The sequence below is a fragment of a genome, unplaced genomic scaffold (assembly GCF_019419815.1).
Source record: "Pyrus x bretschneideri cultivar Hongxiangsu unplaced genomic scaffold, Pyrus_bretschneideri_v1 Contig70, whole genome shotgun sequence".
NCBI classification, from domain to species: domain Eukaryota; kingdom Viridiplantae; phylum Streptophyta; class Magnoliopsida; order Rosales; family Rosaceae; genus Pyrus; species Pyrus x bretschneideri.
In genome coordinates this window covers 230,859-245,844 of record NW_025999810.1, presented here as the reverse complement: position 1 = coordinate 245,844, position 14,986 = coordinate 230,859, and the positions used below count along the sequence as shown (strand labels likewise).

At 37.9% G+C, this 14,986-nt stretch overlaps 1 protein-coding gene across 2 annotated transcripts; it reads right to left on the bottom strand.

The window, feature by feature from the left end:
- Positions 1-2,987: 2,987 nt before the first annotated feature.
- LOC103934777 lies at positions 2,988-5,373 on the bottom strand. 2 transcript variants are annotated; one of them, XM_048574292.1, is made up of 3 exons: positions 4,698-5,373; positions 3,438-3,657; positions 2,988-3,328 (listed from the first exon to the last, which is right to left on the bottom strand). In XM_048574292.1, the coding sequence occupies exons 2-3, from the start codon at positions 3,618-3,620 to the stop codon at positions 3,236-3,238; spliced, it is 276 nt and encodes a 91-aa protein (XP_048430249.1). In that variant the 5' UTR covers positions 3,621-3,657; positions 4,698-5,373; the 3' UTR covers positions 2,988-3,235. The 2 variants fall into 2 exon arrangements, with proteins under 2 accessions (XP_048430249.1, XP_048430250.1); XM_048574293.1 differs by lacking the exon at positions 4,698-5,373 and having other exon boundaries at positions 3,438-3,737.
- Between the last annotated feature and the right edge of the window lie 9,613 nt (positions 5,374-14,986).

The window sequence follows — 14,986 nt, the reverse complement described above, 5'->3', positions numbered from 1 at the left end:
CGACATATGTCGATATCTGTTGACATGTACATAATATGATTTGGCTGATGACAACAAGCCCACCAAGTGTTTGACGAAATGCTTCTATGAATAAATTGAATTTTTTTGTCCCCTTTGCGCTTTGTTTCTATCTAAAAACTTAGTTATATTTAACACTAGGACCCTCCGAAGTTCCACTCTTGAATCCACCACTGACTCTACACATAGCTTTATAGAAGTGGTTTATGATACTACAGTGGTAGTAAACACGTTACAAGGAACTCCCTCTCATGTGAAAAAAGCTTCTCCTGTAAGTTTTTCTATTTTGTATCAAACAAATGAACGAAAATAGTCTTCAATGTTTTTCCTTTGAGAGCTTCCTCAATCTGTCATCCGCATTCCCCACTTCTGGCCTCCTGCCTTTTCATTTCTTTAGACACATTACCATAATCCCTCTGATGCTTAACTATGCATCTGGTAGTCCCTACTGCCTATGAAGTTTGCTTTGTGGTCATTCCAACCAAAATCCAGTGTCTCCTTAACATTGAAGATAAGCGGACACGAGCAAATAACATTTGACCAAGATAGTATCTTGTAACACTCATGTTGGATCTAAATTCCTGCAACACCGTCTGTGGAGGAAGATCACAAATCCTTTTAAATATAAAAGACAAACAATCGTAAGTAGCTAAGGACCAGCAGTCTTGGCTAAAGTTCTCCGACGGTCAAGTTAGTAAATATATGAGACTCAAACACTAGGCAATATAATAAGTGTGCGATAATTGCGTTACTAGAGATGAACCTAGAATACTGTATTTATATCAGTCGAGATAGAGACCCTTTAGGATATGGAATTTGTATTATACCGAGAGAATCCTAGAGTATATTTAGGAGTGAATATTGCATCCTCCTAGAAGTGTGATTATTTGTGGTGTACGTCAATTGTTAGCTTGTAAGGATTCCAAGAATATAGGAAACTTGCTGATTTCTTACTAGGTTAGGTTTTCGTGTCTTGCAAAACAAGCATGGTCAATCTCAGATAAGTTGTCAGACTTCGCTCTCTGCTTCAGAATAGGTTGCTGCTCCATCTATGTAGCTTTGCTGTTAAGTCCATGACCAGACTTTTGAGGTGTTCCTATCCTATCCACCTTACTCCAACCTTGGAAAATCATGATCCCACAGTCCCGAACTTTTAATTTTTTGAATTAAATTTGGCTGCAAAGTCTATCCCACTCCAGCATTGCCATCATGGGAAGTGACTTTGAGGAGAATATATTGATAAACAAGAAAAATACAATATGTCAAGGGGGACATGAGGCCAAAACTTGACCATTAATGAAAACAAGTCAAAACCTCTTTTAACAAAGAGTAATGCTAGGGAGACTAAATTTGCAAACTAAATGATGTGTCACCAATGGGAAATGAGCACGTTTATCAACGTTTAAGTAATAATCCAATCATCAACTTCCATATCATTTAGTTTACAAATTTAGTCTCCCTAGCATTGCTCTTTGACAAAACCTATTACAAGAAAGCTTGAAAAGGTTGTAAGAATAAGCATATGCAGCACAAGTAGGGCATGAATCCCACCAACAAACACCGGGTGATGCATAGTGTTGACATTGAAATTTCGGTGAAATAAATGTTCACAAACACATTAAAGTTTCGACGTGCTAGTGTGTACGTGGCATGCGCCACGTGTCTCATAAATCGTACACGTGGATGTGACTCATCAAATCGAACTAGTCATCAAGAATGACACGTGTCAACATCTGGTGGAAATGAATTATTTGATTTTAATTTAATTAAATCAAACATTAATTGATGGAGTCAAATGATGAACTGGCCCACAAATCAAGTCTTGGTTCTTTAGTCAATTAATCAAGCCCATAATCAGGGCCAAATCCATCTGTAGTCAAGGCTTGGAAAGCATATAAATAGGAGCCTCCAAGACAAAGAAAGGGGTCCGGAAATTATTTCACGCTCAGATGCTGAAGCTTTGAAATTTTGAAGCTCTCAAGCACCTAAACCCCCCCAAACACTCAAACACTCAAGAAGACTCGGAAAATACTTCGTGTTCTTCGTCAAAACCCGTGAAGAACCACCAAGCACCCCTACATGTGCCGGTTCCTCCATTGCCAAGAGCCAAAACCTTATGGCATTCGTTCATCCATGATCAAGTCATTGTGACCCTTGGATCAACAACACTACACATCTACACATTTCGGAAATCAAATCAGAGGATCAAGTTGTAAAGAGATTGTAACCCTACAAATTCATTAATACAAATTTATTTTGTACACGTGTTCTTGTCTTATTTGTTGTAGGATTTTCATGTTTACACATAGCATTAAATTTCATTCACTAAGCGGACAAATTTTATGGAAGCAAGAATTGCTTCTGCTCAGAAGGCATATAAGAGTAGAAGGAAAAGGATTTACGTTTTGTGTGTAACTAACCTGGTGATTGAGTCAAGGTTGTGTAGTGTTACGTTTGAAAGGAAGAAGAATGCAAGAGGGGTTTTGGGAAGTGGTGAACCAGGGCATCAGCGGTCAAGAGAGGAAGCTCTCGAGATATGTTACATAGGTAAGATTGTTGCTCCCACGAGTTTACTTATTTTAAGAATTGATTTTCTGTTTTCGCGTATGTACTGCAAAATATTTTGGTGCCCCCATCAATTTTGAGCCCTTGACAGGAGCACTGTTGGTACTGGCCAGGGCCGGGCCTGGGTAACCGAAACTACGAGAACAAAAATGGAACTTCATCCGAACTACAAGGACCAAAATCATAGTTTGGCCTACACAATCATGTCGTCTAGTAGTAGCAGTCCTGCCATGTGCAAGTTTCACATGATAAAATGTCCTTTGTAAAAGAGCCAGTGCTTTTCAATATAAGCCATAGTTAGCTATAAGAATGCGCGCCTGTGCAAGAAGATCCATTTTTTACTAGAATAAGTTTGCTACTCCATGATTGATCGTCCATCAAATCCGACAGTGAATTGGTACATACTACTTACTAAAAACGGCTATCATAGCAAAGCAGAATAAATCACATGAAGAAGTCATACCATCATCGACACTATGTAATCGACTTCAAACAACAACCATTCCACCTACAAACTTATTCGTACTGGTCAAATTGAAAGTGTAGTGCCACAATTTTAACAAATTATTTAACACCAGAATCTAATTGGTTAAAGCCGGGAGCAAAGTTTGGTTTTCAAGATATCTGCCTATAAATCCCAAGAGAAGATGTTCTATTTTGCCGCTGTGGTTTGAAGGGGCAGAGTACTCTCAACTTCCTTGGTGTCAACACTCCTCTCAGCAACATTCTTTGACATTCCAAACATCTGAAAACGAATGTAAAATTATCCAATCAGAATCAGAAGCAAACCAATTGAACATAAAAAACATTTGTGGATAGGCTGTATTAGCTTTAAATGTGAAGGGGGAACAAACCTTCTGCATGGTCTTCTTGAAGCACGTTTTGTGTTCATCCACAGATGCATTGAGAAAATCATCAATGTGATCCTTTAAATCCTCCAAGAAAGTGGCTTGCTTGTTCTTCTTCTTTCGACATGAAGTGGCGGCTGGGGTTGCAGCAGCCGGTAATGGCTCATGTTGAGTTTTATGTGATTCCATGGTGAGTAGCACCCAGAAGTCATTCGTTATAGAAGATCTGGACGGATGACAGACCAGTGAACTTCGAAGTTAAAATAATGCAAACCGATCATTTCAAACTAAATCCAAGGACTAGCCGCAACAAGTCACTGCAAGAAATTCAATACTATCATCATATGCAGGGTAAAAAAACTGAAGTAGAACCAACCAGCAAAACCCCTCGGTTTTCAATTCTTAAATACAAAAACCAATGAAACTATAGACGTAGTTTAGTATAAAGAACACTCATTCAAACCTTTTCATCAGAGAAGCTGGATCTATATATTGGTATGTTAATATGCAAATTGGCAAAAATGTATTGATTTTTCGTGTAAACAGATGAAATGTGAGGGCAAAAGAATTTAGGATAAAGCAGCTTTCAATTAAATACGACATAAGAACATAAAGAACCATGAAAGTTTTCAGATGGCCTCCACACCCTATCTGCTAGCATTATATATTAGTCTCTCTAGTGAACCACGTAGAATAAAGCTCAAGGAAAACCCTTTTTTCCGGGCTAGTTCCTTTTATCTTCTTATGGTAGCACTAATTAAATGAGGTTCAAAGGTTGATTATTGTTTTAGATTCCAAATGTCCCACAACCTCTATAGCCAGGGAAAAGTCTTTCCCAAATTTTCGAAAAAGGAGCACTTCTCTTCCATGAATAGCAAAGAAAATCTTCAACATATTCAGATCTTATTAAAAGTGGGCGGTCCCAAAATAAAATTCCATTCGAAATCAAGCACACCAAGGTACGACGAAATGCCACACTGAAACTATCACAGGAAAACATACCGTACACCAAGTTGTTCAGGGTGGGCGAAGTATAAGAACTTATAAGTTGTATTTGATTCGAAAAAGAAAATAGTAAGAGCAACAATTAAAATTAATATCAGGTGATAAAAGATTGAATAAAAAGCGAAAGATTCAGAACCAGCAGATACCTCTGATCGCAAGAGAAAGCAAGTCCTAAGGTAATTCGCTAAGAAATTTATAATTTTGATTTTATTATTTGTTGAAGGAAACAGAAAAATGGGGTTTGGTATTTATAAATTATACCTGCTTGGTGAAGGAGGAACCGCCTCCAGCTAGAGTGGTTTCCAAGCAAAGGGAGGCTAGGCAGTGTCCGTTGTAGACTAAAAGCGTGACGCTCGATTATGAGAGAAGCAAACGGGACGGGGTTAGAGGCTCTCTTTGGGATTCTGGTTTTGTGAATTTTTTTGTTTGTTTGGACTAAACGATGTTATCTACTTAAGAGTGAGGGATGTGGATTTAGCTTCAAAATAATGTAGTTCAAATTCGTTTTTGACAAGAAAAAAATACTATTTGAATTGAATCATGCTTTTCTAATGGATAATGATGTTTCTTCCTACATGCTTTTCTGCAAAAAAAAAAAAAAAAAAAAAAGTATTTAATAAAGCGGCACTACGTATGAAGTTTTATTATCTTTTTCACACTTATATTCAGTAAATATATTGAACAGTGCTCTAACTACAATATATTCTGAGAGTGGTTCTTTTCTCTTCCTGGCAAACGTATAAAGTCTCCATAGAAAATTTTTCTACTAAATTTAATTTCAAAAACAAACAAAAATGTAAATAATTTATTGAGATAGAGCACCCTAGCGAATTTATAAACCGTAGTTTGGGGTTACGAGGAAACCTATTAAAAGAAATAGAGCATGCGAATTGCATGAACAACCTGAAAAGCTTTTGCAATGCATATTAAATTACCCCATTAAGCACCCCATATGAAATTGAATTTACTTAAAAAAAAAATTATAGGTTTTATTAGAAGACAAGATACATGTCTTTTTCATCTTTTCAAAAAATATATACGTGTTGTAGGCCATTTTGACTGAATTGTATATTTGATTGAACTGTATTTAGGACTAGAGAGGGAGATGGACGGCAACAAGAGAGAGAAGAGAGAGATTTAATTGTGAGGTGTGTGTTGTATCACCCCATTGTGCCTTTATTTATAGTAGTAGGATAGGTTAAATCCTTACCCTTATAGGATTACAACTCTAATAGGATAATAACTACTAAATGGGATATTTAAAGATATCCCTAGATACACTAGAATTTACACAATCACATTCCTTTTCTAAATATGATTCCAACACTCCCTCCTGAGTGTGGAAATACTCAAACAAAACATCGCATCAGATCTTCAGCAGATAAGGTAGAATAGTTGATGAAGACGTCGGCACAATGGACGAATGCGAGTCTCAAATTTAAAGAAAGTATGCATTGGTAGTAAAACTCACAAAACCTCGCTATGATAAAACCTAAGGTAGGTATAAAACCCATAGACTAAGGAGAAAAGTGAGAAGTATGCATAATGTCTAAAACAAACATCAGACGGGATGAAAGTAGTGAACTCAATGGAGTATGATCATCCCAGTGATGGGTGCCTCATCAAAACCTAGTTAGGTAGCAAAAACCCAGTGGGAAAAATGCTTCTAATTGTAGGAAAAAGAGTGCATAAAGATCAAGTGAGTATGCTTTAGGATATCTCCCCAAGTTAGACATAACTTCCAAATAAGAGAACTACAAGCAATTCAACTCAGATAATTTACGCATACCGATTCCTTAGACGAGCTTCTGAAAAGGAGACTTGGGCAATGACTTGGTAAAGAGATCAGCCAGGTTGTCCTAGGAACGAATTTGCTTGACTTCAATGTTCTGATGCTGTTGTTGCTGGTGAGAATAAAAGAACTTCAGCGTTATATGCTTGGTGTTGTCTCCCTTGATGTATCCCTTCTTTAACTACTTGATACATGCTGCATTGTCTTCAAAGATCATTGTAGGAAAGTGAACGATGGTAGTAAGACCACTAGTGTTTCAAATATGTTCCATGACTGTTCACAACCAAAAGCATTCACACGATGCTTCATGCAAGCCGAGAATCTCAACATGGTTCGAAGAAGTCGCAACTAGCATTTGCTTAGTAGACTTCCAAGATATAGCGGTGTCTCCAATGGTAAAGACATAGCCCATTTGAGAATGCGCCCTATGTTGGTCAGACATATATCTAGCATCTGCATAACCAACGAGGCGAGAGTCAACTTTAGGAGCGAGGGTGATGACGGCTCATCTCAAGGATTCATGGGTGCAGAACAAGTCCAAATCCGTCGTACCCTTGAGGTAGTGGAAAATGTCTTTAATACCGTTCTAGTGTTTGTGTGTAGGCGCATTGTTGTATCTAGCCGAAAGATTAACAACGAAAGAGATGTCAGGTCTAGTGCATTGAGCCAAGTACAATAAAGCACCAATTGCATTTAGGTATGGAACTTCAAGCTCCAAAATCTCTTCCTCATCTTCCTTGGAACGGAATGGATCTCGTTTAGCATCTAGAGTCCGAACGACCATAGAAGTACTTGAAGGCTTCGCTTTATCCTTATTAAAGAGTCTCAACACCTTTTGGGTGTAGTTCGATTGATGTACTAAGATTCCATTTGAACAATGCTTAATCTCTAGGTCGAGCCAATATTGTGTTTTCCAAGATTTTTCATCTCAAATTCCGATTTCAAGTGAACAACAATTTCCTCAAGCTTTACGAGAGTTCTGATGAGGTTTATGTCGTCGACATAAACTGCAGCGATCGCGAATCCAGAATGTGACTTCTTAATGAACACACATGGGCATAGTTCTCTATTCACATAACCTTGACTTGTCAAATATTCACTCAGACGGTTATACCACATTCGCTCGGATTGTTTTAATCCGTAGAGTGATCTCTATCTAATCGAGAGAGTGTTCTGTGGTCTAGAACTTTGAACCAGTTAATGGAAGTCCTTATGGAGCTTTCAAGTAGATTTCCGTATCTAGATCCCTATATAGATACGCGGTTACCACGTTCATAAGCTGCATATTTAGTTTTTCGAAAACTACCCAACTAATAAGGTAGCGGAATGTTATGACGTCCATTACAGGGGCATACGTTTGCTCGTAATCAATCCCAGGGCATTAAGAGAAGCCTTGCACCATGAGGCGTACTTTGTATCACACTATTTCATTCTTTTCATTACGCTTCCTCATGAAAACCCATTTGTAGCCCAGGGGCTTCACATGTGGTGGAGTAGTAGCTACAGGCCCAAACACCTTATGTTTCGCAAGCGAATGGAGTTCGACTTGGATCACTTGTTTCTAGTTTGTCCAATCCGTTCTACTTCGACATTCATCAGCGGAAAGTGGTTCAACGTCATTGCTAAGCATGATGTTAGTAGCTATTGTGTACGTAAATACATTGTCGATCATCATCTAATTCTGATTCCAAACCTCATCCAATACTACGTAGGGGACTGAAATCTCGAAATTCTCTGGAGATCGGGTTGTCTCATCTAAGACATCACCATAATCTTGAATAACCTCATGTGTTGGAACGAATGAGTAAGAGATGGTCGGATTTAGACTAGGGTCACTAGTTTATGTTTTTTTCGTTTTCTGGGGTTGTGAATCCTTTGAACCAGAGGGTCTGCCACACTTAAGGGTAAGAATAAATGATTGGGTAGCCACCTATGTATCGGGCTATGTGGAAGGTGCAGCCGCCCCACCGTCGGGGACGGTTTGGCCTTCCCAGGCTGTAATACGCCAAGGTATGTCCATCCTTGTAGGTGCGTTTGTAGCAGGTATATGTGATCTCGTCACCTTTGCTAGATCAGTAAAGGCATCCGACATGCTTTGAGCAATGCTATGAAGATCTAGAATACATCGTACTTCAATTTTAGACCGTTTAGTGTGGGGATCTAAATGAGACATAGTGGGAGCATACAATGACAATTCGACAAGAACGTTAGCATTCTTATCTCCCCCTAACGACGGGAAGACTGTCTTATTAAAGTGACAATCCGCAAACGTGCAGTAAATAGATTCCTGTTAAGGGCTCTAAGTAGTGAATAATTGATGGCAAATCATAACCAACATACAATCCCATTTTTCTTTGAGGACCTATTTTGGTATGTAATGGCGGCGTTATTGGCACATAGACTGCGCACCCAAACACATGTAAATGTGATGCGGGAATTATACGCACACAAATTAAACCCTCTTGTTGTCAAATTGTAGTAAGGATGCAAGTAGGGATCGTTCTAGACCGGGGATTAGGAGGGCTTGCTAAAACCTCTAAATTGACTCAAAAACATAAAAACAAAGTTAAAAACGTTCACAAAGACTAAAAGGACTCAAAACAGGTTCAAAAGACTCAAAACTGCCTAAAAACACTAACTAGGCAGTTTCTGACCTTAAACACAAATTTGGACGAATTTAAGATTATAGGTTGATTCAAAACACTTTAAAACACAAATTAAGACACTTTAACACTAAACTAGACTCAAAGAATGCAAAACTAAAAGTTAAAACACTTAAACAAACCTAAAACCCAAAACAGCAACTAGAAGACTCCAAACTGCCTAAAAACCACTTTCTGGGTAGTTTTGAGCACCTACACTAATTTGGACGAAATTGGATGAAAACTTGAATCAAAATATTTAGAAACACAAATCAAAACACTTTCTAACTAATCTAAGACTTCAAATTAAAGGGGGATTTGTTTTGGACGAAAATTGAAATAACAAAACAAAGTAACAAACTAGGCAGATTGTAAAACGAATTCCTTGAAAACAAGATGATGGATGGATTAGCTAAGGGGTTCATCTCCACACATGTTACACTTGCATACAAAACGATTTCTAATTGCTTTTCAATAAACCATGAATTCTCAACGCCCCGGGTTAATTAGGTCCGCTTAAATTAACCGTCAAGTTTTCCTTAAGTTAATGAATTGGATGATTGCATACGACAACCCAAAGCATTCCTCACAAGTTCCCTACATGAATTGCATAATAGAGATACAAGCAAGAATCATTAAGCATCATGAAAACTATAAGTGTTGACGAGGCATTCGTTACTATGATTGCATGAAACTTATGCCAAGAATTCGTTTAACGCGATTGTTTATAAGCAACCTCCACTACTTGTGAATATAAGTTCGTAACTATTAGGTGAAACTCACTTATATTCTAGCGTCATATTCATGCATGAAAATTAAGTGTGCACTCTCAATAAACATACATAAATAAGTTATCAATCAAATAGTTAAACAAATTGAATCCACAACTTATGAAACGCAATTAGAAGTAATCAAATCAAAATGCAAGCATAAACATATATTTCGAATCCCCCCCTAGCTAAGGGGGGGTTTAGTTCCTCATGATACAAAACAAAGAGAATCAAAGAAACACCTAAACATTCCAACAACTCAAACTTGAATTGTATGAACGTTTAGGTCCTCTTCTCTTCCATTCCTCATTCGTACAAAACAAAGAGTATTGAAATTAAACATTGAAATCAAAGAAACACCTAAACATTCCAACAACTCAAACTTGAATTGTATGAACGTTTAGGCCCTCTTATCTTCCTCTTCGTTGTAGCACAAGGTCTAAGGATAGTTTGATGGTGTGAATGGTTTGGGGAGTTGTGAAAATGGAAGGAGGAGGCCACGGCATAAGGGAATGGTTGGTGTTTGTGACTGAAATGTGTATGGAAGAATGAGATGAATTGAATGAATGCAATGCATGGTTTTATAGGGAGAGAAGGGATGGGAGAACATGTGAATGGCAGTTAGGAATGATTAAAGAAGGGAATGCATGTGTAATGACAACTAGATTGGTTGGTGGAAATCTGAAAATGGATGGGAGAGGGAACATGACAGCTAGGTAAAGTGAATGTGGCTGCATGTTTGAATGATTAAATGATGCATGTGGGTTGGAAATGCATGTGCAATGATTCTTTGGTGCTGAAAATGCATGTGTAAGCATGTGTTGGCTGAATTAAAGAATGTGAGGGAATGATGAAAGGGGAAACATGACATCTAGGTTGAATTATGAAGAGTGAATGCATGTGGCTGATTTATGTGAATGATTATGGGTGATTATGATAAGTGATAAGTGGTGATGATAAGTGTATGATATGTGATTATGATAAGTGATAAGTGGTGATGATAAGTAATGATTTATGATAAGTGATAAGTGGTGATGATAAGTAATGATATGTGATTATGATAAGTGATAAGTGGTGATGATAAGTAATGATATGTGGGAGTGTGGCTGAAATGAAGAAGTGGAATGTTGGAATGTTATGCACGGCTAAGGATATAGGAAAGGTTTAAATGTCCTAAAACTAAAGGGAACAAGGTTCCAACACTTTGGTCTTCAATTAGGTCTTCAATTTCGTCCAACACTTTGGCTCCAAGCATAGGCTATCCATCCTTAGCCCAAAAGTGCTCCAAAAGTCTCCAAAATGCATCTTTTTGCTCCTTTAGCCCTTTGGACCTACAAACACACGAAAATAGCTTAAAGTACTAAAATAACTAAAGAAACATAACGTAAATGCACGAGAACAAGCCATTTAAGTCGCATGAATATGCTCCTATCAAAATGCGAGACGTCAAACTCATATCCAGTAACCAATTGTAACAGTGAATGAGGTTGGGTAGCGGTGGGCCTCAGATGGACTAATATAGTTGCGTGCAATATTGCATAGCCCCAGGTAGTTACTGGCAGTTTGGTTTACATGGCCAAAGTCCAAGCTATCAATTGAAGCCGCTTTATGAAAGCTTCTACGAGGCCGTTTTGGGTGTTAACATAGGGTATAGGATGTTTAACTTCAATCCTAACTGACATCCAAGAATCGTCAAAGGTCTGTGATGTAAACTTTCCAGCATTATCCTGTCGAAACAACTTGATTGGATAATCAGGGTGGTGAGCCTTTAGCTTCACAAGTTGTGCTAGGAGTTCCGCAAATGCAGCATTGTGTGTGGACAATAAACAGACATGTGACCATCGTGTTGATGCATTAACCAACACCATAAATTATCTAAATGGTTCACATGTTGGTTGGATAGGTCCACAAATATCCCCTCGAATCATCTAATGAAACTTAGGAAGGTTGTGAATAATCTTTGTAATTGAGGGTTGAGTATTCAACTTCCCCAAAGAACAAGCTTTGCATGGCGAGAATTGATGCGAACTAAGTAAGCACACAAATTAAAACCCTCTTGTGACAATTGTAGTAAAGATGCAAGTAGGGATCGTTCTAGACCGGGGATTAGGAGGGATTACTAAATCACTTGGAAACTGACTCAAAAACGTAAAACAAACGTTAAAAACACTAAACTAGACTCAAAGAATGTAAAACTAAACAATAAAATACTAAAACAAATCAAAAGACTCAAAGAATACAAAACACTTATAAACACAAACTAAGACACTTTCTAACTAAATTGGACACTAAAGCAAAGGGGGATTGAGGTTTTGACGAAATTAAACTAAATGCAACGATTGTAATTTAAAGGCAGAATGTAAATATGAATGTGATGAAAATATGGAATGAATGCTAGCTAGAAGGTTCTTCTCCACACATGTCACACTTGCATACAAAATGACTTTTAGTTGGTCTTTCGATAAATTATGGAACTCGACACTCCAAGTTAATTAGGTCCGCTTAAATTAACCTTCAAATTTCCCTAGAATCATTGAATTGGATGAATATGCATCGCAAACAAATTATTCCTAACAAGTTCTCTATATGAACAGCATGATAAAGATACAAGTTAGAATCATTACATTCTTTGGAAATTATAAGCATTGACAAGGCATTTGTAACTATGAAAAGCATGATACTCTTGCGAGGAATTCAATTAACGCGATTGTTTATAAGCAACCTCCACTACTTGTGAATATAAGTTCATAACTATTAGGTGAAACTCACTTATATTCTAGCGTCAAATTCATGCATGAACATTAAGCGTGCACTCTCAATAAACATACACAAACAAGTTATCAATCAAACAGTTAAATGAATTGAATCCAACATTCATGAAATTCCAACCAAAAGTAATCAATTCATATTGCAAGCATAAACATGGTTTCGAATCACCCCCTAGCTAACTAGGGGGATTTAGCCTCTCATGGTCACAAAAAGAGAATTACAATTGAATTTAAACATAAAGCACAAAGGAACGATTACACCTAGAACGCCCAACGAATCCACGTGAATTGGTGCGCGTCGAAGCTCCTCTTTCCTCTTCTCCTTATGCGGCAGATTGGTTGTAGAAGATGTAGGATGGTGTGGAATGGTGTTGGTGTGGTGGATTTAGGGAGGATTAGTGGTGCGGCAAGGTTGGATTTTTTTTTTTGTGGAAAATGGTTAGAATGGCAGGGGAATGGCACGGCAGAGAAGGGAGGTTGAATGGGATGGTGTTGCGGCTGTTTTTGAGAATGGAAGTATGGTGGCTGAATAATTTATTTAGGGTTAGTGGAATGCAAGGGATATGCGGCTGGATATTTTTTTAGGTTTTATTAGGTTGAATGGTAGAATCGATGGGAAATGGAATGTTATGGCTGTGGCTTATGGAATAAAAAAATGAGAGAATGATGAATGGAATTCAAAGTTGCGGCTGTTGGAGACAAAAATGGGAAAGAATGGCTGAATAATTAAATGGAATGAAAATGGGATTTGCGGCTTGTAGGTTTGAATGGGAGAATGGTAGGGTTATGTGTTGAACTAGGGTTATGGCTTGCGGCTTAGGTTAGATTAATGGGATAATGGGCTGCATAATCAATGGCATGAATTGAAAACCCACGGCTGGAATAAATATGGGATGGTTTTAGGTTACGGTTTTAAAATTGAATGGGAGGAAAAAGGGTGACGGCTTAAATGAAAATTATTTTATGGTGGCTAATATGAATAATGGAGCAATGGGAGATGCGGCTAGAATGGTAGAACCTAGGGTTTGAAAAATGTTTTTGTTCCAGAAATTAATCCCTAGCTTATTTTTATTAACTAAAATAAATTCAAAGGCTTCTAGAATTTAGGAAAAATCAGAAATTAAAGGGGGAAGATTAAAATGGTGCGGCTAGGGCCTTGGTTTTGTGTCCTAAAGCGCCTACAAGGACTTCAAAGTGGCTAGAAAATACGGACGTTTAAGATTAGGAAAGATTACCAAAACGGGAAACTTAGGGCCAACTTTCCTAAAATAGGAAGCCTTGTTTGAGTAGGATTCTTCGTTTTGGTAAGAATTCATCGTTGGCGTAGGAATTCGTCGTTTCTTCAAGTCTTCAACTCATTCATTCCTCTTTCGCTCCAAAAGACTCCAATTTGCATCTTCTTGCACACTTTGGCCTTATAATCTGAAAATACACAAAAGTGGCCTTAAACACTGAAATAGATAAGTAAACACAACATAAATGCACGAGAACAAGCTAATTAAGTCGCATGAATATGCGCCTATCAAGAATCCAACATAGGGAGGTAAATGATGCCCATGTGATGATTTGAGGATACGGCGCATCATGTCACGTCCGAGATGATCCATACGGTCATGCCAAAGCAACAAAGTGCTATAGAACCCAGGCTCGAGGCCGGCCACATGGTGGGTCTCTATGTCGCTAATGGTTGTGATGTACAACCCACTTGGAAGACGTTCCATCTTCTCATGAATACGCTTCTAGCCATACTCGTAAGAAGTGATACAAAGAAATTCAGAACAATTCTCTTTAGTGCTTTCGATATGATATTGATTATCTCGAATGTCTCTAAAACTTTGCAACGTTCTTCCGGAACGTGAAGAATAAAATGCCGCTTTAATGGTTAAGACAATACCATTAGACAAAATGATATGGGGCCTTTCCGTATCCTTTAATCAGGTTGGATGAGCCTAAGAGTGTTGTCAGAGGTGCATTCTTGGTACAAAGTTAGTAAAATAGTGTCGCTCATGCAAGATAGTGTGCATGGTAGCACTATCAGCCAGATAACTAACTTCTTCACTAGTCATACTTAGAAATAAATTAATTGAATTGGCCACATGCATAAATATAATTCCATTCATTCAATTAATTAATCGAGAAATAATATCCATAAAATAATTATCCATAATTCAAAACAAACCAAAACCAAACAAATTATTCCAACTACTTAGAAAAATTGTCCAAAAATTAAACCATAAACCTAAAAATTAAGGGGGGGGGGGGTTCAGCCACTAGGGGTAAAAACACCCTAAAAACATGCCTAGAAGAATAAAACTAATTCATCCATAGGGGTAGATGCCTCCTGAAAGTCTGATTCTCCATGTATGTAGTAGCATTTTTGGGATGTTCCACATTGGCAAAGTTAGACTCACGACGGGAATGATACTTGACAATAGCCTCGGGGGTAGCTCTGCATATGTTTGACCAATGATCCTTTGATCCACAACAGTAGCATATTGTTGGAAGTATGCCCACAAAGCCACTCATTTGATGTAATAGCTTTTTGGAATACTTATTGCGTTAAACTTTTATATGTTTA